The sequence below is a fragment of the Podarcis gaigeae genome (assembly GCF_964106915.1).
Source record: "Podarcis gaigeae genome assembly, chromosome: 2".
Lineage (NCBI taxonomy): Eukaryota > Metazoa > Chordata > Lepidosauria > Squamata > Lacertidae > Podarcis > Podarcis gaigeae.
This window is the reverse complement of record NC_139679.1, coordinates 39,480,178-39,506,846: the sequence shown is the minus strand read 5'-3', so window position 1 is coordinate 39,506,846 and position 26,669 is coordinate 39,480,178. Positions and strand designations below refer to the sequence as shown.

The window sequence follows — 26,669 nt, the reverse complement described above, 5'->3', positions numbered from 1 at the left end:
TCTCCTTGAGGTATAAATCATGCATGTGCCTAGGCAGGAGCTAGTGCCAAATGGAAACTTTCTCCCAACACCATAGGCTGAAAAGCCCTCTCCATAATTAGGCTTAAGGGCTTGAAACGGACTATGCATGCTCACTGAAATGACTAACAGGGGTCTACTTTACAACCAGCGGCGCGTCCACAGATCTGATCTCTAAGCATGCGGAAGCGAGAAGAGCTAATCGCTGGGTGAAAGCCACCCAAATCCCAAGGAGGAATGTCATCTAATGGGCTCTCTGAGTCACAAAGGCTCCAGGACTTATTTTGGTTCAAAACAGAGCTCAAGCTTCTCTCATGCCTTGCCTTGAACAGTGGCCAGTATTTTCAGAGTGAAATGTCTAATAAATGTAGAACACGAGCAAATAAAATTTCATGGCATACCGTAAATAAATATTTGGGGACAGGAAATGGCCATAATGGGATGTTATGCTAGACATAGGTTTGCCTGTTAAGAAAAAGATGCGGAAAACTGTATTTGATTGCTTGTATTTGATTATATGTTGTTCTTATATTCAACTAATAAAATATTCAAAAAAGAAAAAGAAAAGAAAAAGACGCAGTGGACCTTAGGCTCGCTTCACCCTACCCTCGCCTTGTTCTCCAGTGGAGCTGTGAGAAGTTTAGAAGCTTCCCCTTTCGTTTCACTTCACCACAGTTTGCACTGCCCAAACCAACAAACTGTGGTTAACGTTAACCTGTTTGTTCGAAAGGAGCCGACTTTAAACCATGGCGGAGTAGATGAGCCCTAGAATTGCTGCAGCTTATTCTCATCCTGCTAAACTTGGTTTCCTCATCGTGGCTGCAATTAGGGCCATAAACACCTCCCTTAGCACTGGTAGTACTTTTCCACTTCTCCCCTCACTTTGGAAGTAAGAAAAGAGCCATATTTGCCTTCAAAACCCTAGAACAGGTGGCTAATATTGGTCGCAATGACAGTCAGCCACCCCACCGCTGGCCACATGGCAGCAGTGGACATCGTCAGTGTATGTGCAAGTCCACACACACTAAACACTCATCAGACATGTACATTCACCACATATACAGCATATGCAGGCATAGCACTCTTTTCCTCTCACTCTTTCACACATACAGTGAGGGGGGGGAAGTATTTGATCCCCTGTTAAATTTGCCCGTTTGGCCACTGATGTAGAAATGACCAGTCCATAATTTTAATGGTAGGTTTATTGCAGCTGTGAGAGACAGAATAACAACAGGAAAACCTTACTGCCATTGACAGAAATGTGACCACCATGGGATTTTTATCTCCCAGTAAATACTTAACATAGAATTGAGCTGACCTGCATCATGGTTTGTCTGGTAAATGACCAATCATTTCCTGATGAATTCCAGCATAAAAATGGTAAAACAGAACAACATGTTCCATAGATTTCAGCTCTTGTTTGTTAACCTTGAGGAGAGCGAAACACCAGCATATCTTCTCCTAAACATTTTAGATGGCAGCACATTAAATCTGGCCACAGTTAAAGCAGCATGAGACACATAATCAGAATCTCCAGCCCTTCCCTCTCTAGCGCTGGGGTGTGGGTGGAAATGCTGACTTTTCTACTCAAAGAGCAGGCAGAAGGCTTTATTTCCAGACATGTCAGCACTAACAAGGCTCAGTGATCACTTCAGGTGCTGACTGACACTTCTCCAACCAGCTGTGACTTTATAGTAAAATGCACCCAACTTTCTCTTGTCCAGTTGCTGCTATTCTGACAGCATTGTTCTTTTCCATTTACATCTAGTTCAAAAAGAAATGTTTGTGGGCTTTTGCAAAATCTAGCCCCAATTGTTTCCAATACTAGGAATTAGAACTCTCTCTCTCTCTCTCTCTCTCTCTCTCTCTCTCAAACACACAAACACGCACAGAGAGCGCAAATACAGATGATTACACAACTGTAGTAAAGCATTTTCATTGACTTGCACTATTATGCAATTAAGCAAAGAGTTATTATCCCTGAAGAGATACATACAGTAAAACAAGGCAATTGTATCATTCTAATCTGAGATTTAAAATAACTAGGCAAGGCAAGAAGAGGGCTGGGAACTGAGGAGATAGATGTAAGATGGAAACTACAACCAAAGTTCTCCTCAAATAATCCAGTTGTTCAAAAAAACAACCTTAAATGAGATGACATTTTGCTTGTTCCATCTATATTTATGGAATGAATGTAAACTGTCTGATCTGTTCATATGTGTCTTCCCTCCGCTACACTAAGAATTGTAGTGTTTATAGATGGTACTGAGAATTGTTTTTAGAGATTCCTAATTCCCCAATTGACAGCTAAAAGGATTTGGAAATGGTTTTCATTTGTAGTACAGATATACTGTGAATACGTGTCCACCTGCATGAGGACATGTTCCTGGTCATAATGAAAAAGCAGCTAGATGCAGCAAACAAAACTATTGCACATATTCCTCTACTGAGCAAAGAATTGGGAAACTGATCTGGTAGTTTAAAATTAGGGATTGTTTTTTTTTTTAAAAAAAATATTTTTATTAATTTTAAGAAATACAGAAAAAAGAATAAAGGATAGTTATAAGAAAATAGAATAGAAGAATAACAAATTTCCATGTTCTTTTTCCATCCAATCTAAAGGACTTCCCCACATCCTCCAAACCCTACGTTCTCTGTCATATAAAACATCAGCAATTTGTTAACTTATTTCAAAACTTATTGTATCTTCCATTTTATCATGTTCCCTGGTTTCAATTTTACTATAACCCAATTCTTGTATGCTTTGTATTAAACACAATAAAGTTATTTCATTATTTTACCTCTAAATTCTTGTGTCTTAATTTTCATTTCATTAACTTACATTTGCTGAAGCTAGAGTTTCCTAAAAGGTGCATTTTTTTAACATTCATACAGCTTATAGTGTTTTTTCAAATAGTCCTTAAACTTTTTCCAGTCCTCCTCAATTGTTTCTTCTCCCAAGTCTCGGATTCTGCCAGTCATTTCAGCCAATTCCATATAGTCCATCAACTGTGATTGCCATTCCTCCAGCGTGGGTAAATCTTGTGTCTTCCAATATTTTGCAATCAGGATCCTTGCTGCTGTGGTAGCGTACATGAAAAAGGTTCTGTCCTTCTTAAGCACTCTCTGGTCTACCATGCCCAGAAGGAAGGCCTCTGGTTTCTTAGGTAAGGTAAATCTCAGTACCTTTTTTAGTTCATTATGGATCATTTCCCAGAAGGCCTTCACTTTCGGGCAGGTCCACCAGAGATGAAAGAATGTCCCTTCCGCCTCTCTGCATTTCCAACATTTATTGTCAGACAGATGGTATATCTTAGCTAGCTTGACTGGGGTCATGTACCACCGGTATACCATTTTCATAATATTTTCCTTCAAGGCAGTGCATGCCGTAAATTTCAAACCGGTGTTCCATAACCTTTCCCAGTCTACAAACATAATGTTGTGCCCCACGTCCTGCGCCCATTTTATCATGGCGGATTTGACTGTCTCATCCTGTGTATTCCACTTAAGCAGCAAGTTATACATTCTCGAAAGTAGTTTACTTTTTGGCTCTAACAATTCAGTCTCTAGTTTCGATTTTTCCCCCTGGAATCCAACCTTTTTATCTATTTTAAAGACCTCCTGAATTTGCGCATAGTGCAGCCAGTCTCGCACCTTAGTTTTCAGTTTTTCCAAGCTCAGCAACCTCCAATTGTCTCCAATTTTTTCAATTATTTCCCAGTATTTAGGCCAATGGGCCTCCATGTTAAGTCTCTTACGTGCCTTGGCCTCCACCGGTGAGAGCCACCTCGGAGTCTTACTCTCCAATAAGTCTTTATATTTTGTCCAGACCATCAAAATTGCTCTTCTGACAATATGATTTTTAAACAATTTGTGCACTTTAACCTTGTCATACCACAAATATGCATGCCACCCAAACGCATTGTCAAACCCTTCCAGATCTAGGACGTCAGTGTTCTCCAGTAAAATCCAATCTTTCAACCAGCAGAAGGCTGCAGATTCATAATATAACCTCAAGTCTGGCAGGGCAAATCCCCCTCTTTCTTTCGCATCAGTTAATATTTTAAACTTTATTCGGGGCTTTTTGCCCTGCCAAACAAACTTAGAAATATCCTTCTGCCACTTTCCAAAACATTCCACCTTGTCCACGATCTGTAGGGCCTGAAACAAAAATAACATTTTCGGCAATACATTCATCTTTACAGCAGCTATTCGGCCTAACAAGGAAAGTTTCAATCTTGACCATGTTTCCAAATCTCTTTTGATTTCTGACTAAAATTAGGGATTGTTTGGAGAAGGAGAAAAGTGAAAGAAATCAACTGCAAGCAGTGTCATCTATCAAGAATCTGAAAGTGAGTTTGGCAGACTTTGTGGGCACTAATGCTGAGTTCAGGTGCGAGGCTAATATATAGAAGCAGATCTGCTGGACAGGATTCTCTCCCACTGCCCTTCCAAATATATGTACTCCTCTGCAAATTTCTAAGGATTAAAGTTGTCATGGGGATGTTAATTCTGAATTCCTGGGGGTTTAAGAGATTAGGACCTCATCTTTACCACTCTACAAACATGGCATTTTACATTTAATTGTAAGAGACTTTCTCTCATGAGTCATTCTTGGAGAATAGCAGCTTTATACACAGATGGCTGCAGAACAGAGACACCATTGAGGGGCAAATACTGAGACAGCTATGTCATGTAGACCCAGGCACACATCTATACATCTCAGCCACAGAAAGCAACCTATCAGCCATGATCAGTTTTGTACAGATGGAAAAGACACCACACTATTAAATTCAGGTATGCAATGTTCTCTGTGGTATCTGTAGTGTCTCACATATGGGACTGCGCCAACACACAAACACACACACCACATTATTTGAGTCCTTCTCCTTCCACTGGAGTTCCCAATAGTATGTAAAATTCTTGACACATTACTTGACTTTTCTTGACTACAGACACACATCAAGAAGAGGCTTGAATATGTGTGTAAAAGCAGTTTGGCTGATTCAAAATGTTCATTATCTGTTTACTTGTTCAGCTATTCTGGGTGGGCTCCTTTCCTACCATAGTTGGAGGTACACTTAGCAATAGCACCAACAAGGCTCTCTCTGCAACTTTTCACCAGTCACACTAACAAGGGTGGATTTAGGGCTATGCCAATGCTGTCCATGCACTGGGGCACTGAGCCAAAGGGGCGCCATCTCAAAGCCTGGTAAGCAAGACGCTGGGCTTTAGGAAAGAGGTGGGGGGGGCTCTAGGTTCCTGCCAGAGTCATCACACCTTCCCAAAGCAGGACACCTCCTTCCTTACCTGCCTTTGGGAACGCAGGACAAGGGCTGGGGCAGGAGGGGGAATTTTGGCATCACACAGGGCGCCATAGTATCCAAGTCCACCGTTGGGATGCCTTGGGGAGCAATGCCACATCATGCCTTTTGTTCCATCTGTCTCATCCCCAGAGTGCTGCTCATTCTGTTTTATGGAAACATTTGTCTACTTGGCTTCTGAGATGTCTTTAAGAAAGAAGATGGTAAACAATCCTGCAAGCACAACTTCCATTCTAGTTCTGAACAGAAAAACAATTTCTGCCGAATGAATCTAGCCTTCACCCGGTAACTGGAAACTCCTTTTCCTTGCTAACAAGGAAATCACATCTTGTAAATTCTGTGAGTGATTTATGCAAATACGTCCTTGTTTCTCTGGAATACGTCTGATCAGAACACAGGTTTTCCTTTTCCTTTTTGTTTGATTCACTGATTTCAACAGCGTGATCCAGTTTTGAGTTTCGCTCACCACATTCCCACCCCACCAGGTGGTGCTGAAGACAAACTCAAGCGAGGTGCCATTGCAGTTCCTCACTTGGTGCATATTCTGCTAAGGCTGCTCTTCACTAAATTTGTCCAGTATAATCAGTTTCTCCTTTGTGGAATATGGCTTTCTCCCACAAATATGCACAAAGATTAATTGAACCTGGGACATCTGGGTTCAGTTAAGTGCATCATCACACAGCACATAGTAAAAGTATGGGATTTGCTATCAGAGAATGTTGTGATGGATACCAAATTAGACTACATACACGCAATACATTTAAAGCAGATTTTAAAGCACACCTCCTGAAAAAACAACATGGGAACTGTAGCGTGCCCAAGGTGCTGGGAATTGTAACTATTTGAGGGCTAAACTACAGTCTTAGCCTTCTTTGTGGTGGAGGGGGGAAGTGTGCTTTAAATGTATGGCATATATGCAGCGTAGATGTCTTTAAAACAGGATTAGACAAATTCATGGTGTCTAGAAGGCTATCAGTAACTACTACTTATGATGGCTATATACCACCTCCAGGTGAATACCTAAATATTTTATTTAAAATATTTTATTAATAATACCAGTACTGATATTAATATTAATGTTATCTTACTAGTTAAAATAACATTTATTAATTAAAATGATAAGAATATTGATCCTTCAAAGGGGTCAAGGCTTTAACAGATTACATTTCTAACATTGTTTGTGTCTTTATTTCTTAAAATTCTATTAATCTCCCTCCCCCTAAAGGAGCATAAGGCAAGTTACATCAAGCAAATATCAAACAATTTATAAAAGCAAAGAACAATCACGTATAAGACACTAATACACACACACATACATACTAGGGGTAATGCAAGTTGAGTGGTTAATGTGCATAACAGCCAACCATAGTGCACATTCACCAGATCTCATGAAGAATATGCATATAATGTGCCCTTGAAGGGGGAATTGTGCACATTTCCTGGTCAATATACATAATCTCCAGCAGACCTTGGGAAATGTGCATATCTCAGCTGAATTTTGTACGTTCAGCCAAAAATTTGTACATTCATTATGCAAAATCTCCTGGGAGTGCCCCAGAGTGCAATCCTTTTGGGGTTCCATGGCATCAGAAATACTGTAAACAAAATCACAAGACAGCAGATCACACTCTTCCCCACAGCTGGCTCCTTTATCCTTAGGCAGAAATGAAGAACTGTGCAGCAATGACCTTGTGAACTATTTTTTGCATGCTGCAAGAAATATCATGCCTCAACACTGGAGAGATTTATCCGGTGCCACTGCAGAATCCTGGTACCAAATAGTTTGGGACACAACTCTACTGGAAAACCTGATTTGTAAAGTTAAGAGTGTCAAGAAGACAACACAAAACTGCTACATTTGTTTGTGGTATGATTCTGGATGTATACAAATGTATACAAACATTGAGATGCATGGACACTTTCTTCTACTGGTTTATGAATGGATTTGGTTGATCTAAATCCTTTTCATCTTTGTATCTCTCCCACCTGTAAGCAAACAAAATGGAAACTAAGCAAAAGTTATATGAGTACTTTAGCATTGTTGTTGGAATACCAGCTAACATAATTACCTGGTATGTAATGATATAATACTGTATAATTTAATTTTCATGTTTAATTATAATTTGACTCTGGGGATTTGTATTTTCCTTACATTTATTGAATTTTGCCTTGTCCTATTCCTTCTGTATCCTAAAAGCTCAATAAATAAAAGAAATGTTGTTATATTGTCTTGGGGATGAATTCATATTCTCTGACAACACTTCAGAGACTAGGCATACAGTCTGTGTAACTGCAATCCAAACTATAAGGTAAGGCAAGGCTTAATGGAAGAGCAGAGCCACTGCCACATTGTAGTCTGTAATTCATGCCAGCTGGGTGAAAGCCAAGGGTAGATATTATAAATTTATTGATTATATCCTACTAAACACAAATTGGGTTGCGGATAGTGCTGTGGTGTAAACCACTGAGCCTTGGGCTTGCTGATCGGAAGGTCGGCAGTTCGAATCCCCGCGGCAGAGTGAGCTCCCATTGCTCGGTCCCAACCTAGCAGTTTGAAAGCACGTCAATAAATAGGTACCGCTCTGGCAGGAAGGTAAACGGCATTTCCGTGAGCTGCTCTGGTTTCGCCAGAAGCGGCTTAGTCATGCTGGCCACATGACCCAGAAAAACTGTCTGCGGACAAACACCAGCTTCCTTGGCCAGTAAAGCGAGATGAGCGCCGCAACCCCAGAGTCGTTCGCGACTGGACTTAACTGTCAGGGGTCCTTTACCTTTACCTTTTTAAACACAAATTGGACAACTCTGAACAGGAAAAAGCATATTTCTTTGAGACTATGTATACTGACCGCATATTATGAATATTGACTAGGGAATGTACAAAATTCAGTCAATATAGACACATCCCTCCCTTTCTGGACAAATCTCAAGTGACATTTAAAAAAAAACACATATGAAAGTAATATCTGCCTACAAGGGAAATTTTGTTTAGAACAAGTCACATTTATTCATCAGACATTTCCTGATTGGTCTCAGCTATCTCTCTTACAGCTGGATCCCAAATATTTGCTTTGGCAAATCTGCCTTCAGTATTTTCATATCATTACTGCAACGTTGGCAAAATGGCATGTTCTCTGATGTGTTGCTCTACAAAACGGTTAGCATAGTTTGGCTCTCCTAGTTGGCCAACTTCCATCAGGTTGGACATCAAACATGTTTTGTATTCACCCTGTCCAGAATCCTACCTCTTCATTGCCAGGAACCCATTAAGTCCCTGGCATGGGCATCTCTAGGAATTTGTGGGGGAGGAATTAATAAATACATAAAACCTAAATACAGTGGTACCTCAGGTTGCAAATGCTTCGGGTTATGAAGTCCGCTAACCCAGACGTAGTTGCTCTGGATTGCGAACTTTGCCCCAGGATGCAGTGGCGTAGCGTGGGTTGTCAGCACCCGGGGGAAGGCAAGTAATTTGCACCCCCTAACCCGTGGATTTGCGCCCCCTAACCCTAACCCCCAGATGTTGCGCCCGGTGCGGCTGGCCCCCCCCTGTACCCCCCACGCTACGCCACTGCCAGGATGAGAACAGAAATTGTGTGGCGGTGGCACGTCGGCAGTGGGAGGCCCCATTAGCAAAAGCGCGCCTCAGGTTAAGAACGGTTTTGGGTTAAGATCGGACCTCTGGAATTAATTAAATTCATAACCCGAGGTACCACTGCAAGTGGCATCATGCTATGCTCAAAAAGAAAAATAAATGAAAATGATGTATAGATGGTACTTAACACCTAACAAATTATCGAAAATGAATAAGAAGGTTCCTAATAATTGCTGAATGGACTTGCAAGAAAGCAAGGGAATTTTGGGAAACAATACATGATGAGATTCAAAAAATGTTTAAAATTAGTATATCAAAAAAGGCTAAAGTGTTTCTTTTAGGGATTTATAGGGGTAGAAACCCCCCCCCATGTTAAAAGTTGTCTGTGTATGTAATAACAGCAGCTAGGATTCAATATGAGCAGAAATGGAAGGAAGAAAAAATTCCAACCAAAGAAGAATGGCTATGTAAGATAATGGACTATGCAGAACTAGCAAACTGAACAGCAAAATTAAGAGAATCTAATGATATGTGTGTTATGGAATAATGGGTGCCTTTTTCGGACTATTTAAAGAAATATTATAGTATGATGAGCTCATGAGCAGGATTTGAGCTATGAGCAACAGAAGAAATTAATTATAATATTGTGGTTATGATTTGATAGATAGAAGCCTGGGTGCAGCAGAAGGATAGATACAATAACTTCATGGAAAGGGGGATGGGAAGTGGACAAAAATAAGAGAAAAGACGAAATTGTGTTTTGACAGTGTTAAAAATGTTGAAACTTAATAAAATATAACTGGGGGGGGGGACGCAGGTAAGTGACATTCAAGAACAGGTCTACTGTTTCTGATAGATCTGGTGACTGAGCATCAGCAGGGCTGGGTTGAACCTGACCTCTGAGAAACTTGAATTCCAGGTCCATCCTACTTATTTCTTGGTGGGTAAACCTGGAATCCAGAGAATGCCTTTCCACCCACTGCTGGAACCCACAATTATTATCCCGTCTCCCTTCTTCCCCTCCAGCCCTTAATTAATTACATTGCTGTTGCAATCAACCTTACAGTTTCTCCCCAGCGCATTTCCCTTAAACAACAACAATAATCACCCAACACATCAGGAAAACACTTCCTGATTGTACCAGACTACTCTAACTAGTCCTCCTCCCACCCCTGCAAAATGTATATATATAACAACAGTCAGCTACTTAACTGGAGGCGATTTTGTGGAGCAGTGGGTCAGTGCATCCGGCTGCTAACCAGAAGGTTGGCGGTTTGAGTCCACCCAGAGACAGCTGTGATTCTCTCTCAGTCATAGCCTTACCTCTTTAAAATGGGTATAATAAGGATGGGTTTTATCTACATTGGCATTAGCAGGCTAATTTTTAAAATGTTTATAAGCTCGGCATACTTTTTAAAAATCACATTTTTTTGTCATGAATTAAGATCTAAGTTAGAAAGATCATGAACTCTCCCGCCTTTGCTTTTGTTTATCGGAAGAAACTAGAGGTGTTTCCATCCACATAATTCAGTTCTCACTCTCATCTGGCACTTTGGAAAATCCTGATCTGGCTTTACAAGGAGCTTCATAGGCTGTCCAGTTTGGCTCAGGTTTTGTCCAAGTCTGCTTGTCCACTATTGGGATTTAAAGGTGGGGGGAGCAGCTATAACCTTTCCCCCTTTTGACAGAAGTTGCTGAAATTTACAGGCATATTCATTTATTCAGAGTACCTAATTGCACGCAAGTCCAGGGCTTTTGTGTTGGGCACCCTCAAAGTTTGATTCCCCCCCCCCAAAGGAAACATCTATAATTTTACAGATTTTGAGGTAAAACTGGGTGGAGTTTTCTTGCAAGGTTATGAATTTTTGAAGGAAAACAGCAGTGGCTTTCCTGTAAAGCAAGGACAGCTGTTGCAATTTTAAGGTGGTTAAAAAAGAAATCACTTCATCAGATTAATTAATATTGACTTTGCTTACCATAACCTGAGAAGTAGCACATCATAAACAATATGCTGACTCTTACTTCTAAATTATCAATTATAGTCATATTTCCATAGAACATAATTGGATGAATACCACTAGAACTCTAAGGGTTGCTTATTTTTGGCAGTTTAACCTTAGCCTTGAAGTAGCAGCATCAAGGTTAACTTCCAACAGTGAGGAATTTTGGGAAAAGGAAGCATTGGTCTGATGGGAATTTAAATAGATAAGAAAGATTTTTGATTTGTGATAAGCCACTGATTTTCACATCTGTCTGATCTGTCTTGGACATATCAAGGACAAAGGCTGGAACAAAATATTCACTTCAAACAGTGTTCAAATAGCACTCAAATTCAGTGTGTTCTGGCAATTCCAAACTTTCTCCCAGAGTTCTGTCATTTGAAAACTTCTCTTAATATTGAAGCTTATTCTTCCCTTTTGAAGCATGTTAGCTTTATTTAAATTTGCTAAGTGATGCCTTCAATTATCCTAGAAGGATGTTATAATGGTTTGGATGAGGCTTGAAGTTTCTACATTTACATACAGAGCTGAAGTAGTAGATTTGCAGAGGTGATATAGTGAAGGGTTGGACTATGAAAGCAGGCCAGGCAAAATCTGGAGAACAAGTGGTGCAAGTCTCACTCTGAAGCTGGCTGAACATTGGTGAGTGCACATAATTGAGCCCAGTGTTAGATAGGAAAGCTAGGAGCGAAATGGCACCTAACGCCTAGGTTATGGGTGCAACAACGGAACGTCTAGGCACCCTTTTTTTTAAGATAACAAGAATACAAAGCTGAAAATGAATGAACTGCAGCTAAAATACTATGTTCATTTTTCACATGGTCTAGTCCTCCCCTGCCCAACCTCTAATATTCTTAAGAAGGGCTCTTCTCCAGTCTTCAGAGAGTACTGGAAATGGGGAAGCAGAACACAGTCCTCCTTTCCTTACACTCTGCAGTTTTAATCTGAAATCTTAGCTGCAGTACTGCGCCCAGAGCTCAGAAACTGCTTGTGCTAATGAAATTCCCTGTCGCAAAATGCGCCTAGAATAATGGGAGTTTCAAACACTGATTGAGCCTACCACGTAGCAGTGTGGGCCACGAACAAGCCGAACACCTTTTACCAGCTGCACCTGGTATGACAGCTGTGGCTGTTTCTGGACTGGGAGAGCTTGACCACAGTAGCTCTGGCACTGGTGACTTCTGAGGTTGGACTACTGCATTGCACTCTGTGAAGGGCACTCCTTGAAACTGCAGTTAGTGCAGAATGCTGAAGCACAGCTGCTGACAGGAGTGAGATCAGCACATTATCCCCAGTGGCGGAGCTTCATGCTCCGGCACCGGGGGCGGAGAGCAGGTGGGGGGCGTGGCACACTGCCTGCAGGGGCATGGCACATGTTCTGGGGGACTGGTGCATCGCCCACAGGGGGGGGGGGGTTGAACGCATTCTGGGGTGGGGTGCGCACTGGGTGGGGGGCAGGGCGCCCAGTGCGGGTGGGGGGGTAGCTGCGATGGAACCCCAATGGGATCATACTGCTGGGGGCGGTGCACTCCCCCAACCCCCTCTTCCTCCACCAATGATTATCCAGAGATCTGCACTGGTTGCTGATTTGCTCCTGGGCAACAGTTATTTTCTGTTACAGTAAATAAAGCCCTTAACAGCTTGGGAACAGTTTATTTGCTGGATCATCTTACCCCATAATAATAATAATAGCTTATATAGTGATACTTTGGGTTAAGTACTTAATTCGTTCTGGAGGTCTGTACTTAACCTGAAACTGTTCTTAACCTGAGGCACCACTTTAGCTAAAGGGGCCTCCCGCTGCCGCCACGCCGCAGGAGCACGATTTCTGTTTCCAACCTGAAGCAAAGTTCTTAACCTGAAGCACTAGTTCTAGATTAGCGGAGTCTGTAACCTGAAGCGTATGTAACCCGAGGTACCACTGTACATATTTTGTATTAGGGTAACGACAAGGACTTGCCTGAGCATACAGTCTGTGATCTGAAAACAAATACCTCAGAATTCAGTGAATGTATTTTCAAACTACTTCAGCCACACTGGGGTTGTGTACACTCTGTTTACAGCTGTACCTGTAAAGCACACTTGAGACATATTCATTCCCCCCCCCCCGGAATTCTGGGCATGGTAGTTTGTTAAGGGCTGCTGGGAATCATAGCTCTGTGAGGGGTAAACCATACAGTGGCCGGGATTCTTTGAGGGAAAGAAGGTGCTTTAAATGGGCTTTAAAGAGGTAGTGTGTATGAGGCCTAAGAAGAGCCTTGCTGGAACAGACCAAAGGCCCAACCAGTATTAGTTCCATGCCACCCCACTCTCCCAAGCGTTGCAAGATACTAGGGGCTCCAAACACTTATCCAGGGTTCAGTTTCCTTGGAATGAGGGACAACGGAGATGCTGGTGTGTTTATGATTATGGCTTATTTACACATATATGCAATCTGAGCCTACAATGGAGGGGCTCACACCATCAACACCCCAGAAGGCCTTGCTTCTCCCATAGTCACAGCAGAATTCAAACATGGCTCTCACTCTCTGGCTTTTGCCTGTTTCTACTTCTAGCCCAGCTCACACAATAGTCTTTCTCACCACCAGCCAGGTGAGGGAGGAGGCCCACCCATTTGCCCCCTAGCACAGAGCCACTTCCTTTCTTATGCAAAGGATCCTGCTTAGGGGACATTGTGGCTCTTGCCTGAAGGGGCTCAGGCATCATACAGTCAAACTGCACCTCCCACCCCAGTAGAACAAGATGCATGTTCTAGTAACCAGCTAGATGCCAATGGGAAGCTCAGAAGTAGGGTTGCTTACAGCTGATGTGTTCATTGAAGATTCACCCTAATTTGTTGGCACAAAATTTGTGAGTAAGTTAGACAGTGCCAGCTATTTATCAAGCATTTATTCTGATTTGTTCGCTGGAAAGTTAGATGATGTTATGTCAAGCAAATGTCACCCTGTACTTCTCAGTACATTTTCTGACCATTTTCCTTATTGCAAAATGTCTGATTTTGTGGGGGGAAGTGTTTTCGTTGTGCAAGAGAACTGCACAACCGGAATTTTTGGGGACGTGACTGAATTGCATCTGAAAATAGTGACAAAGTGCCGTGAGCCATGGGTGCAATGAAATTCTCCAGGGTTTCTCAACATAGGGGTTCCTTCTGAGGTGTGCCTATCTTGAAACTTACCTGTTGCTAGTACCAGAGCAAGGCTTATTTAGGGAGTTCTTTTGTAGTTATCCTAGTTGCCTAGGGAGTTAATTTCTGTTTTATTGTGAGTTAACTTTATTTCCATAGCCATGGGAACACACAAAGTTTCAAACAAAACCCATGCACAAAATAGTATGAAAATTCATTATCCATAAAAATCATAAACATTCTCATCAATAGTTCTTGTTGGCATCTCATAGCCATTAGAGGAAGTATAGCCACACTATGGGAAATATCTTTACTCATTTTAATTATATTTTTTTATTTTTGCTGTCTGGCAGAGAAAAACAATTTTATGCAGGGGTCCCGCTGTTCAATGACTGCTACAGAGTCTTTAAATTTTACATGTACTGACTATGTTTTAATTTAATGATGCAATTTTGGCGGCGGGGTGGGTAGTTTTACTATCTGTAGTGGCACCAAACTAGGTCTGCCCAACTCACCACGCACCCGGAAAGCGTGCCTGCATGACACACGTGTTCGATGAATTCACACGCATTTTGTGCTTCAACACCCTCCTCCCCCCTTTTCGGTGTATATCACAACCATTTCACCGGTAAGTCCGACGCCGGATTCCTACCGATACAATGCAAGTGGGCGGCGAAGAAGCGCAAAAATCCTGCTCGTGTTTGCCAGGGGCGGCGGGGAGAAACAACGGGGGCGAAGAAGAGGCGGAGGCGCCGCTGCCCCGTCCCGTCCCGTCCCCCTCTCCGCGCGTGCAGAGAGGGCGTGCAGCCTTGGCTGGGACTCCGGTGTGCGTGCGCGTGTGAGAGGGCGGGCGCGGCGGCGGTCCGCCTGTCCCAGGGGGCGGTGCGGGGAAGCGAGGCGGCCAATCCGCCGGCCGGGCTGACAGGGAGGGACGCGAGGGGGGCCAGGCGAGCAGGCAGGCAGGCAGGCAGGCTCGCTCCCGGCAGCCAGAGGCGCTCGGCTCAGCAGCACCTGTGGCGGCCAGAGCCGAGTTAGTTAGGCAAGTCGCTGGCTGGCTGGCGAGGGGATGCCGCCGCCCGGGCAGGAGCGGGCGCTGCCGGTGCTGGGCGCGCGCTGCAGGACCCTGTACCCTTTCTCCGGGGAGAGGCACCGGCACGGGCTGCGCTTCGCGGCGGGGGAGCTGCTCACAGTCCTGCAGGCGGGGCCCGACGGCGGCTGGTGGGAAGGGGAGACCGCCGAAGGGCTCCGCGGCTGGTTCCCGGCCAGCTACGTCCAGCTGATCGAGGTGAGGGGCAGGGCAGGGCAGGGGGGAGGGCGGGCGCTCTGCAGTCCAGCCAGGGGGTGTGTGGGGAGGGCGGCGGTGGGCTCGGGTGATGGCAACAGGGCTGCCCCGTAGGGCAGTGGGCAGACTGTGGCATGTGGAGGGGAGAAGGCGCTGGACCCGAGTTCGGGTCTTGCCAAGTTTGCTCTGCGGTGGCTGTTAGGCGCCCCTGCGACGGGTTTCTTCACCTTGTGGGGATCTGAAGAGTGTTGGTTGGGGGAATTGTTGGGGTGCTTCCATGAGGTGCCGGCGTGGGGTTACTTGATTGTTGTTGCTGCTATTATTATTATTATTATTGATCACGGGTTTGCGTGAGGTGTTTTGAGCTTGGCTGGCTGACTGCCTTGCAGCGAGGGAGGCGTGCATCCTGCCTGGTGGCCCTCGCCGTGGAACTTGGGCGAAGGGGTTCCCTTGGAAGTGGCATGTGGAGGCGGTGTGGGTTGCAGAGTGGTGCAGCCTCTTGTGCAGTGTGTAGAGCTGCTGCTGTTGTGTGATGTGTGCAGTGTTTGTGGGGTGCTGTGAAGATGCTCCCTTTGGTATAGGTAACCAGAGTGCCTGTTCTGTGGGTGTCTCTTATTTACAAGCAGTATGGCCAGCAGTATGGTGGGATCCTCTTAACTGCATCTCCAGCGTGAAGAGGAGCTGCCTATTTCTTCCACTGTGTGGTTTCCACCTCACAAGAGCTCTCCACATTCTTAAGCTTTGTTTCCCCAAGGTGTGTAGGTGGGCTGCTTTCCCCATGAAGTGTTTGTTCCATGTATGAACCATGGGTGAGAAACATGCTCTGCTGAAGACCCATTTCGGCGCATGATGAGATGAGTAACTTACTCATTCCCTCCCCCTCAACCCAGTGGGAAGGGCTGCAGCTCTGTGGTGGAACCCTTCATTGGTAAACAGAAGGTCTCAGGTTCAATCCATGGCATCTCTAGGTAGGGCTGGGCAATTCCATCACCTGAAAAACCTTGCTGAGCTGCTACCAGCTAAGAGCACATCTTGACAACACTGATCTTGATGGATTAATGTCAAAAGCTGCCTGTGAAAATGGGCCGCTTCTTCACCATATTTCCAGCCAGATGTGGATTCTTTTTTTCCTGACAGGATTGCTGCCTGCATACCATGTTTCCCTGTGGTTGAGTATGATGAATGAATATATTTTTTAAAAAATATAAAAACCCAAACAGATTATTCTATACTAATCATAAATTTACTGTCTCCAGCCTTTTATTGGAAGATAGCAATGTTTACATAAGAGGAAACTTTGGTAGACCACACCAATGATGAGCGAAGAGAAGAGCCCTCTGTTTAAAGATATTCTAAGCACATGTGACATATATGCCAATCAATGTGCTTGAACTTTTACTTTGGCGGGATTTATTTCTTAAATAATCAGCTCAGCTCAATGCAATTTGGTTCTAGAATGTGCTCTGCTGCCCAAGTGCAACTGAATGGTATTGATGTAATATGGTCCCATTGCACAGCTGAGCCAGGATCATCACTTACATGTTTATTAATTTGGTGTTGTCATTTATTGCTTAGGAAGGCTGTTGGCAAAGCTTTAAGCTTGGTATGGGGCAGTCTAGTGACACCCTGGATTCCAGTTAGGAGATGTGCCAGATGTTGTGTCTATACACCATCTTTAATGATGCTTTGTAAGCATCTATGGCACAAACAATCTGTCAGGATTGTGCTTTGACATATGGTTTTCAGAATCCTAAGTATTTCCAAGTAAACTTTCAGCACCACAAATTTCCCATCTGTGTTGTTCTTAAGGGATCTGTGGATGTATCACCAAAAATGCCAAACTCTGCTGCCAAGAAATGCAATATTTGCTAGGCCTCTATGATCGGACTAGACAAGCCAAATAAAATAAAATGATAGATGAATATATTTGATTTCTTCTGACTGCAAAATGCAGATTAATTGGTCATCATACAGTTTGCAGTATTTTCCTAGGGATAAAATATAATGGTGGTCAATGTGTGTGCTTTTTTAGGGAGGGCTCTGTAGATATTAGAAAGTATGTCGCTTTGTTTTCCTGTCTGCTGTGTAAGCACACAAGGAGAAGGGCAAGTATAGTGGGGGTAATTTAGAACAGGGTGTAAATAACCACTTGTGTGGTCACCTGTGGTGAATTAGAATCAGGATCCCCTCCAGGAAACTTGACAGAGAATCTTTTTGAAACTGTTTAAAGGGTAGGTCCTTTATTCTCTTTGGCAGTCAGTATGCTACCAATGACTTGAAAAAGGTATTTGTGAACAGGTGTTCCGGTAGAATATTGGAAGTCGGGCTCAGGTGAGTCAAAAGCTTCCAGCACAATAACAGTTGCATCCTGAACATTCCAGCTTGTATTGTCAGTACTGTACAGTCCTCTTGCACTAGGTTTGCTAATAAGGACCTTGAATTGGTTGGCCAAGCTGTGGAGAAGAGTTCTGGTGTGTATTTTTTGTAATAAAGCCTGTCGTTTTGTAGAGCAAATACTCAAATATGTGCATTTCTGCCACACGGTCCTTCCCCAATTTTCTACCTTTTTGTGGAGAAATGTGCTGTTGGCATTGCTGCCACCTAAAAAATGATTCAAAGGGTTTTCCTTGCTACATGTAATCTAGTCTAGACAAAGTTGCTGTGCCTGCTCTTCAGAGTCGTGGGAGGCTGTCTTCTCATATGTGCCTCAATCCAGCTGATATGGGGGAAAGCCACATGGATGCTGTCCCATTGGCATTTGGAGATGTATCCTGCAAGTAACAAACTGCTGGTTGGGACATGCACAGTGATGAAGTGGAAAAGAGAAATTTCATCCATACACAGTTTGGCTTTGCCTTCTCAACCCAAGTTCAGAAATTCCATTCTTTTTTCTTTGCTTATTTTTGTGCTTGCATCCATGCAGTGAAATAAATGTCTTCTGCACAATTACTATGAAGAAAAGATCATTGGTGTGTTTAACAAACCCTTGGAGTGGGGTGTTTGTTTTTTTGGAATGCAACCTTAGAACCTTTAGCTGTTTACAGTTTGCAGAAACATGTATATTTGAAATAGAGCTCTCTCTGGTAAATGCTGAAACAGTTGTAGCTTTATACAGTGTTTGATTTAAAGCACATACACACACACATACACACCACCCCATATATTTAATCACCTTGAGATCCAAGTTGTAAGGGATACTTAAGAAAGTACATAGGTTCTTTTGCATATGAAGGGCACTTTTCCGAATATTTTGGTGTACACGGACTGTTCACTCCCTTTCCTGTTTTTGAAGCTTAAAACCCTTTTGCTGTGGCAGTAATATGTATCTCCTTATTACTGCTCCAGGCTGGCGCTGTTTCTGAAGTGGTTCTTATGTGTTGTTTGTTTCCCCATCAGAGTGTAATTGCTCTCAATGACTTCATTCCTGTTAGGCCTGTTTGAGATGACAGGGTAATAATGACCATAACCCTACTCATGCTATAAGGCCTCCAAATTCATACATAATTTGATTTGCATCAAAGAACTAGGGTATTGGACAGAAGGAGGAATGTATAGCAAGAAATCTGGGGTGGTGGGAATTTCCTCTGCCAAATATTAGTAACTGGACTTGGTTCAAGGGCAAATATCAGGAACCCAGGCTCTTAGTTGATGAGGTGAACAGTAGCTGAATCAAAATTGTGAGGAGCAACTTGGCACCTGGCTTGCAGGAAGAATGTGATGCCTATGGCAGAAATATGATAATCCTAGATATCTGTTTATATAAATTTCTAGCCCTCATGAGAGCAGGGAGTATCTTGTAAAAATATCTGGAAACAGAAGAAGGGAGCAAGGCTTAATGTTCTTCCAACATTATGCAGATGAAAACTAGGTCTTTTCTGTAACACTCATACTCTTACAAGTTAGTTTTTTTTTGTTGGCATCTGTCTGTCTTGGGAGACAATGGAAGAGTGTGCCTTCGGAGGTGAAGTCAAACCATTGGAGAGTTACAGCTGACTACAAGCACCAGGCCTGTTGGCATACCAACTCAGTGTTACAAAGACGTCTGCAAACGTGACATGCAGCCTGGCAGCGTTAACACTTACAAGTCTCGTTCTCTACGTGAAGTCTTCTCTCCCACTGTTGCACATAGACAATGACTGTGTTCCACCTGCTCTGACAAAGCCTGTTCTGAGGTGAGTTGAAAGATTCACTAGTAAAACGTGTTTGTCCTACAGCTGCTGTGTTCAGACACAAGGCCAAACCATGGTTCAATGCTATGAGAACATGTGGTGAGCATCAGGTCCGCGTGCCCTACATCCTTGAAATGAAAGTACCTTTAGTGTTCAGTGCACATAACATGTAATTACCGGTACATGCACCTAAACAGGGTCCTATGGGACGTGGGTGGTGCTGTGGGTTAAACCACAGAGCCTAGGACTTGCCGATTAGAAGGTCGGCGGTTTGAATCCCCGTGATGGGGTGAGCTCCTGTTGCTCAGTCCCTGCTCCTGCCAACTTAGCAGTTCGAAAGTACGTCATAGTTCAAGTAGATAAATAGGTACCGCTCCGGCGGGAAGGTAAACGCCGTTTCCAAGAGCTGGCCACATGACCCGGAAGCTGTACGCTGGCTTCCTCGGCCAATAAAGCGAGATGAGCGCCTCAACCCCAGAGTCGGTCACGACTGCACCTAATGGTCAGGGGTCCCTTTACCTTTAAACAGGGTCCTGCTGAATTGCAGTTTTCTCTTATGCACCTTAGGTGAAGAAGGGAACTAACCTGCAGGCCCAGCTGCAGGCTTGGGGGCAGGGTGTCCTGGGCAAGCTGCCCTTGATTTCACTTAGTAGTTAATGGGAGGAGGTGCTGAGCAGAGCCCTGAACTCATATGGCATATCTGTGCTCACCAGTGCCACTAAATTATGCTGCCCCTATCCAGGATGTATGTATGTCATATGGTGAGTTCTCATGAGGTGAGTACAACTTCATGGGCTGAAAGCTTAAGATGACTGCATAGGCCCAACCACCCCCTGTCCCTGCTGCTACTTGGCTGTGGTGCTGCTGGCAGCCCATGGAAGGAGCAGTAGGCTCCCTGGTACGTGTTGTGGTGACACCAGGCCTCTTGGTGTGCAGAGAAAAAGGAAGGCAGTGTGTGGATTTGGCCTTCTCTGGAGAGACATCTTAGCTTCTGCAGCAGCCTATAATTTGAAAGTGACACATAACCTTATTTCACCACCTGTCCTTAATTTACTATATGTTGTTAATGCAATGCAACCCTACACATGTTTATCTGCAGATGTCCTATTGTGTTTGTTGGGTCTTGCTCCTTAACAAACAGCAATAAGATTGCAGTACTACTACTACTACTACTACTAATAATAATATAAAATATTAAATATTAAAAACTTCCTTAAACAGGGCTTTATTCCTTTGACATCTGATGGGAGGGCGTTCCACAGGGCGGGAGCCAATACCAAGAAGGCCCTCTGCCTGGTTCCCTGTAACTTTGCTTCTTGCAGTGAGGGAACCTCCAGAAGGCCATTGGCGCTGGACCTCAGTGTCCAGGCCAAAAGATGGGGGTGGAGATGCTCCTTCAGGTATACTGGGCTGAGGCCGTTTAAGGCTTTAAAGGTCAGCACCAACACTTTGCATTGTGCTTGGAAACATACTGGGAGTCAATGTAGGTCTTTCAAGACCGGTGTTATGTGGTCTCGGTGGCTGCTCCCAGTCACCGGTCTAGCTGCCGCATTCTGGATTAATTGTGGTTTCTGGGTCACCTTCAAAGGTAGCCCCACGTAGAGCGCATTGCAGTAGTCCAAGCGGGAGATAACCAGAGCATGCACCACTCTGGCGAGACAGTCTGCAGGCAGATAGGGTCTCAGCCTGCGTACCAAATGGAGCTGGTAGACAGCTGCCCTGGGCACAGAATGGACCTGCACCTCCATGGACAGCTGTGAGTCCAAAATAACTCCCAGGCTGCGCACCTGCTCCTTCAGGGTTACAGTTGCCCCATTCAGGACCAGGGAGTCCCCCATAAATCTTATGTTCCTTTACTCCTGAAATTTTGTAAAATTTCAGTATATTATACCATTTTTAAAAATGGACTTAACGTATCAGCTGATAGTTGTCTGCATGCCAAGCCTAGGGTTGAATAGTGAGTTGACCTAGTATGGCTCACTGTTGTTGTTTGCATTTGATCCTGGAATGGTGACACCTGCACATCATTAATATCTTGCAAAGGGTTATTTGGACATTATTGGATGGTTGATGTTTCTTTGACTGATGGCTTTGGGAAATCACTTATGCAAAGAAGCAGCAGCCAATGTAAATTTTGCTCTTCTGAAAACTGTCAGGACTTTTTATAGCTACTGTCACCTCCCATAGTTGCACATCTCTCTTGCGAAGCATAATGTCTCATTCCAGTACTGAAGGAGACAGCTTGGGAATTGGAACTTCTGCCAGCACCCATCTATTTGCTGAGAGCTGCTGTTGTTTTCAGTGGGTATCAGTTTTATATATGGATTGGGGGGGGGGGGACAGATTTTCAAAATAGTTTTGCTTGCCAGGCATCTAAGAGATCAGTTGTTTCCTATATGCTGCCGGCACGCTCACCTTAGCAAATATGCGTGTTTGTTTTGCCACATTATTGGTGGGATATTGGGGTGACTCATTCGTTACACAATGATATACCACTGTGGCTGCCCAAAATGGCAAGATAGGTAGTCCAGGGATTCTCTTGCTCAGTGATAAGCAGTATGCGTGGACCACTGTCTGCAAGTGTACTGCATTTATTCCCTGTGTAGTGAACTCCTGCACAGTGAACAGGTGTGGAAGTGGAGCACCAAAGGATGATGTGGGGTCCTCAGTGCCCTGGAGAAGGGAATCATATTTTAATATGCTGTATGTTCAATTTTCATCTTTCACTTTGGCCTTGAAATTACAAACTGGCCCAGGGTTGAAGAGAGTCAAGGGATTGTAGCGGCAAGGCAAGTGACCACATAAGTAAACCTTTCATACTGTTGTATCCTGTGTGTGCAGGGTCAGTTAACACTTCACTCCCTTTTGTGTCTTGGCTTTGCACAGGATTGAAATCTGAGCTAAATGAGGGAATAACTCTGGCAAGCGGTTCTGTCTCCATCTACACTGTTTTGGAGCCCTTTGCTAGGTTTGTGCCAGAATCAGTGGGAAGAGTTCATGTTGTTAGTCCTTGTTTGACTTAGAAAATGCCCCCTGTTGAAAATTAGTCATTAGCTGGGGCTCTTTTAAGCTTTGTTTAAAAGTCATCATAAAGTGTGATGGTTTTGTGGAGGCTAAAGTGGAACAAACAATCCTGAGAATTCACTGTGGTTTAGTTAGAAGTAGTGGGATTCAAGCTTTGGCTGAACTACACCCTTCTCACCTGAAAGTCAGGTCCCTTAATCCCAGCTGTTTAGTGCAGGCGGTGGCTCCTGAATGGGAAGGGAAAGTCAGCTGTGCATGTTCAGAGGCATGACTTGGGTTGTGGGTACCTGAATGACAATCTTTTCCCCCATGTGTACCTACTCAGATGCTAAGATCTGGAAGCTTTGCTCTGGGTGCCTCCAACCTTCTGAAGCCTAGCTTTGCTGATAGAAAAAAAAACATGTTCTACGTGGTTCATTTTTTGAAACAAAGTCTTGTGTGTGAGCTTCTCCTGCTATGTGACACAAGGCAGCATCATGGGATGTGGTTTCCTGTTGCAATGACACTGGTGATGTTGGTGGAAGCCAAGGGTGGGAAAAACTGGCATGAGGAACTGGGATAAAGGACATGAATGCACAGCTCTGATAACTCACGGCTGATTCAAACAACTGTTTTTCAACAAAATGAAGTCACTGTATGATTTGGCTTTCGGGTGGGAGATACTTTAACAGTGAAGCTAGGATTGTGAATGCTCAGACACATGCCAATATTAAGAACATTCATATAACCCCCCCGCCATGTGAGGCCAGATGTACAGCTCTCTGTGTCCAACAGTGGGGAGCGAAAAAGCACAGAAAAAGGTTATAATGGAGACCTCTCTCTCTCTGTGTGTGTATGTATGCACACACACACATGTACACATGCATGCAACCATTTTTTAAAGGTACAAACTATGGTTTGGGTGCTGGTGGCGTGGGAGTTGCTACTTGTCACTAGGCTAGTAATATTGCAGGCACTATCCATTCAGGCAGTCATAGTCCGCAGAGCATTGCTAGGGAAGTGCTAGCTGGAGAAAATTGCATTTTTCTAGCAACAAAACATTATGGTTTGAGTGCTGGGAAAATGCACCCTGCTACTTAATTCTAAGATGTCTGGGCTGCATCATCTTCAACAGCTGAGGAACAAAAGTGCTGTTTTTTGGAAAGGTATATTGGCTTGGATTCTTTACAAAAACAAATAGCTGTGAAGCTTTGTGCTCAAATCAGTAAACTGGTAAGACCCCCCCCAGAGTGGTTTGTTTGCGATACATTTTTTAAAAATAAAATATCACACCATTTTCCTCAATGAAAACATTGCAGCTCCAAACAGATTCTTTTATTGTATGTATTGTCCTTGCATGTATTTTATAGAAAGGGGTTCATTTGCTAAACCCTATAAATCTAGAAGAATCCAGGAAAGAATAACACTGAGAAGAGGTCCCTGGGAGAGGTGCATAGGAAATGCTTCTTATTTGGTAACTGTTTGGATCAGAAAATACAAAAGTTTTCTACCCAGTATTCTATGAGCCTACCTATTCCATATACTGTAGTAGTAGTATTTGGAGGAATGCAGTGTAGTCCCTAGTCTGCTCCAGTAGTATCTGGATTGTACCAGGTTTTGGAATGCTGGTGTAATGTGTGAAGTGTGGTCCTAATTCTTTTTTTATACCCTTCCCAGTAGTTTTTTACTTGTATAAAATATGTCTGTTCAGTCAAAAAGAGAGACAGATGTCAAAATCTGGTGTTTTGCTAATAGAAAGTACTGTTTAAGATACCTTATGAAAATGAGCATCTCTTCCATCAAACAACTTGCACAAAACATGGGCCAATTGCAAACCATTTGGATGGCTTTGTGTGGGAAGTTGCTAAGAAAGAAACACTGAGAAGGGCTGGTGTTTCTGCACCTGCAGGTCAAGCATGCACTCGTCCCTCTCTCGGTCCTAGCCCTGGTGAGGTTTGACTGAGATTAAAGGTAAAGGGACCCCTGACCCTTAGGTCCAGTCACGGATGACTCTGGGGTTGCGGCGCTCATCTTGCTTTATTGGTTGAGGGAGCCGGCTGAGTACAGCTGGCTGAGTACAGCTTCCGGGTCATGTGGCCAACATGACTTAGCCGCTTCTGGCGAAACCAGAGCAACGCACAGAAACACCATTTTACCTTCCTGCCGGGGTGGTACCTATTTATCTACTTGCACTTTGACGTGCTTTCAAACTGCTAGGTTGGCAGGAGCAGGGACTGAGCAACGGGAGCTCATCCCGTTGCGGGGATTCGAACCGCCAACCTTCTGATCAGCAAGCCCAAGGCTCAGTGGTTTACACCACAGCGTCACCCGCTGAAAATTAGGCACCCCTGAAAAGAATGTGTACCTTTCTTGTAGGTAAGGAGATAAGCATAAGGGCAGGGTGTTTGAAGGAGGTGGGGATCATAGCTCAGTGACTCAGGGATTCCAGTTTCAATCCCTGGCTTCTCCAGGTAAGGCTCTTAATCTCAGTGTCGTGCATTCAAGTCCCACGTTGGGCAAATAGATTCCTGCATTTTGATGTTGTATGTCTGTGTTAAACGAGCATGATGGGGGTGGGGGTGCGCCCACTAGCACTTGCATGGAGATTGGACCACTACAGTGGGAAATGGAACCCTTTAATTTTTCTTGGTTGGGGAGAAATAACATTTCTGTTTTCTAGTAATTGTGTACAACTTTTGGCCTAAGCTGTAGGCTTGGTTTTGCAGCTTCAGAAATTAACTTTGACTGCTGGTTTGGGCTGTGTGTGTGTAAAAATACAGCAAATGTTGGCTGCTACTTATGTTCCCCTTCACTTACCCTCGGCCACAAGCTGCCCCCACACCCACATGCTAGGTGTGGCTGTCTGCAAAGAAAAGCCTGCATGTGTCAGCTTTCCATGTGTTTGGGAATCCTGCACGACTGGGGAACTTCCAGAACACGTGGAAAACACATAGGCGATCATTTGCAGATATCTGCACCTGCATCACCATGTGACCTCAGGGCCAGGGGTGTAGCCCCACAGTCCCACTCTCTGTGTGGTACCTCTTCATGCAATGCATAAATAAACTTGGAAGATAATCCTGTTTATTTCAGGCCAACCTTTTACTCCCAATGTTTGGTTGTGTATGGGTGAGGGGACAGGGAAAATAAGATTTGACCTGAGGTGTGAAACGGTTTAAGCGGGATAGAGGCTTCCTAGAGTCATGTTTGCATGATGGTGAGAAGTAGCTATGTACAAGCATCAGCTAATGCTTGATTTTCATTGTGGGAACTGCATATGTTTGAAGACAAGTCTTCATACAGCTATGGTGGAGTACCTGTTGGACAGTGGCATTCATCTGACCTCTGGTCAGTGCTGCTGCTGCTTGCTGAAAAGAAGAGAGGGAGGGGCAAGGCGGGTACAGAGCCAGTCCAGCACTCCTGCTGGTGCATTTGCAGCTTGCTGCTGCCCCCCTCCCTCCAGGTAATCAGCAGTGACACCCCCCCCCCCCAATTTCACCATCTGATACTGATGTATGCATTGCAACCAGAACATTAGGCATGTACCTTTAAATGCCTTGATGCAGTGCGAGAGCAGCAGCCATGGTTTCCTGATTCTGTCATCTGCGTACCTGTGTGTTACAGCTAGGGCAGTGGTGGGCCTTGGGATCTCAAATTTCAGTGGTGCCCTGTGCAATGCCAAAATTCAGCACCTCACTGCCTCTCACCTTCCATACTACATAATAGTTGTGGAGCAACCTGCAGCGCCCCCAAAATTCCACGACCAGTACAACCGGTTGTGCTCCCCTAAATCTGCCTTTGGCTAGAGTTCTGCTCACTAAAATGGATGAGGGAAAAGCAGTGGAAAACAAGATTGGGGAGGGCACTGGCAATACAGGTTTGCAGTGGTTGTATTCCCTATTGGGAAGCTTGAGTGGGTGCATTCTGTGACCAAAGGGCAAGGTGGCCTCTTTTATTGTGCTTGAAGCTACAGAGGTGTCTAGAGAATTTTACTGATGAGCGGCCACATAAACGTCAATAATTATAGCAGTAAGTATCCACACCATTAACAGAAGCCTGAGATGAAGTTACAGTCCTAAACCAATCAATCCTAAAATTTCACATCTCAGACTATGTCCTGGGATTTTTAAGAAGGCAAAAAGAGGATTTCCTCTTCT

At 44.0% G+C, this 26,669-nt stretch overlaps 1 protein-coding gene and 1 long non-coding RNA gene across 3 annotated transcripts in view; one reads left to right on the top strand and one right to left on the bottom strand.

Moving 5' to 3' along the window:
- Positions 1–14,900, bottom strand: part of LOC310838524 — a 50,327-nt gene extending 35,427 nt beyond the window's left edge. Inside the window, exon 1 of the long non-coding RNA XR_014561017.1 lies at positions 14,711–14,900. This is a non-coding gene — a long non-coding RNA (uncharacterized lncRNA). The remainder of the gene's footprint in view (positions 1–14,710) is intronic.
- A 116-nt stretch (positions 14,901–15,016) lies between these two features.
- Positions 15,017–26,669, top strand: part of GAS7 (growth arrest specific 7) — a 135,757-nt gene continuing 124,104 nt past the window's right edge. For both annotated transcript variants that reach the window (XR_014560975.1, XM_083725902.1), the window contains exon 1: positions 15,017–15,343. Coding sequence is in view for 1 of the 2 variants with exons in the window: in XM_083725902.1 (XP_083582028.1) it covers positions 15,125–15,343 (219 nt within the window). In the remaining variant the exon portion in view is untranslated. The remainder of the gene's footprint in view (positions 15,344–26,669) is intronic.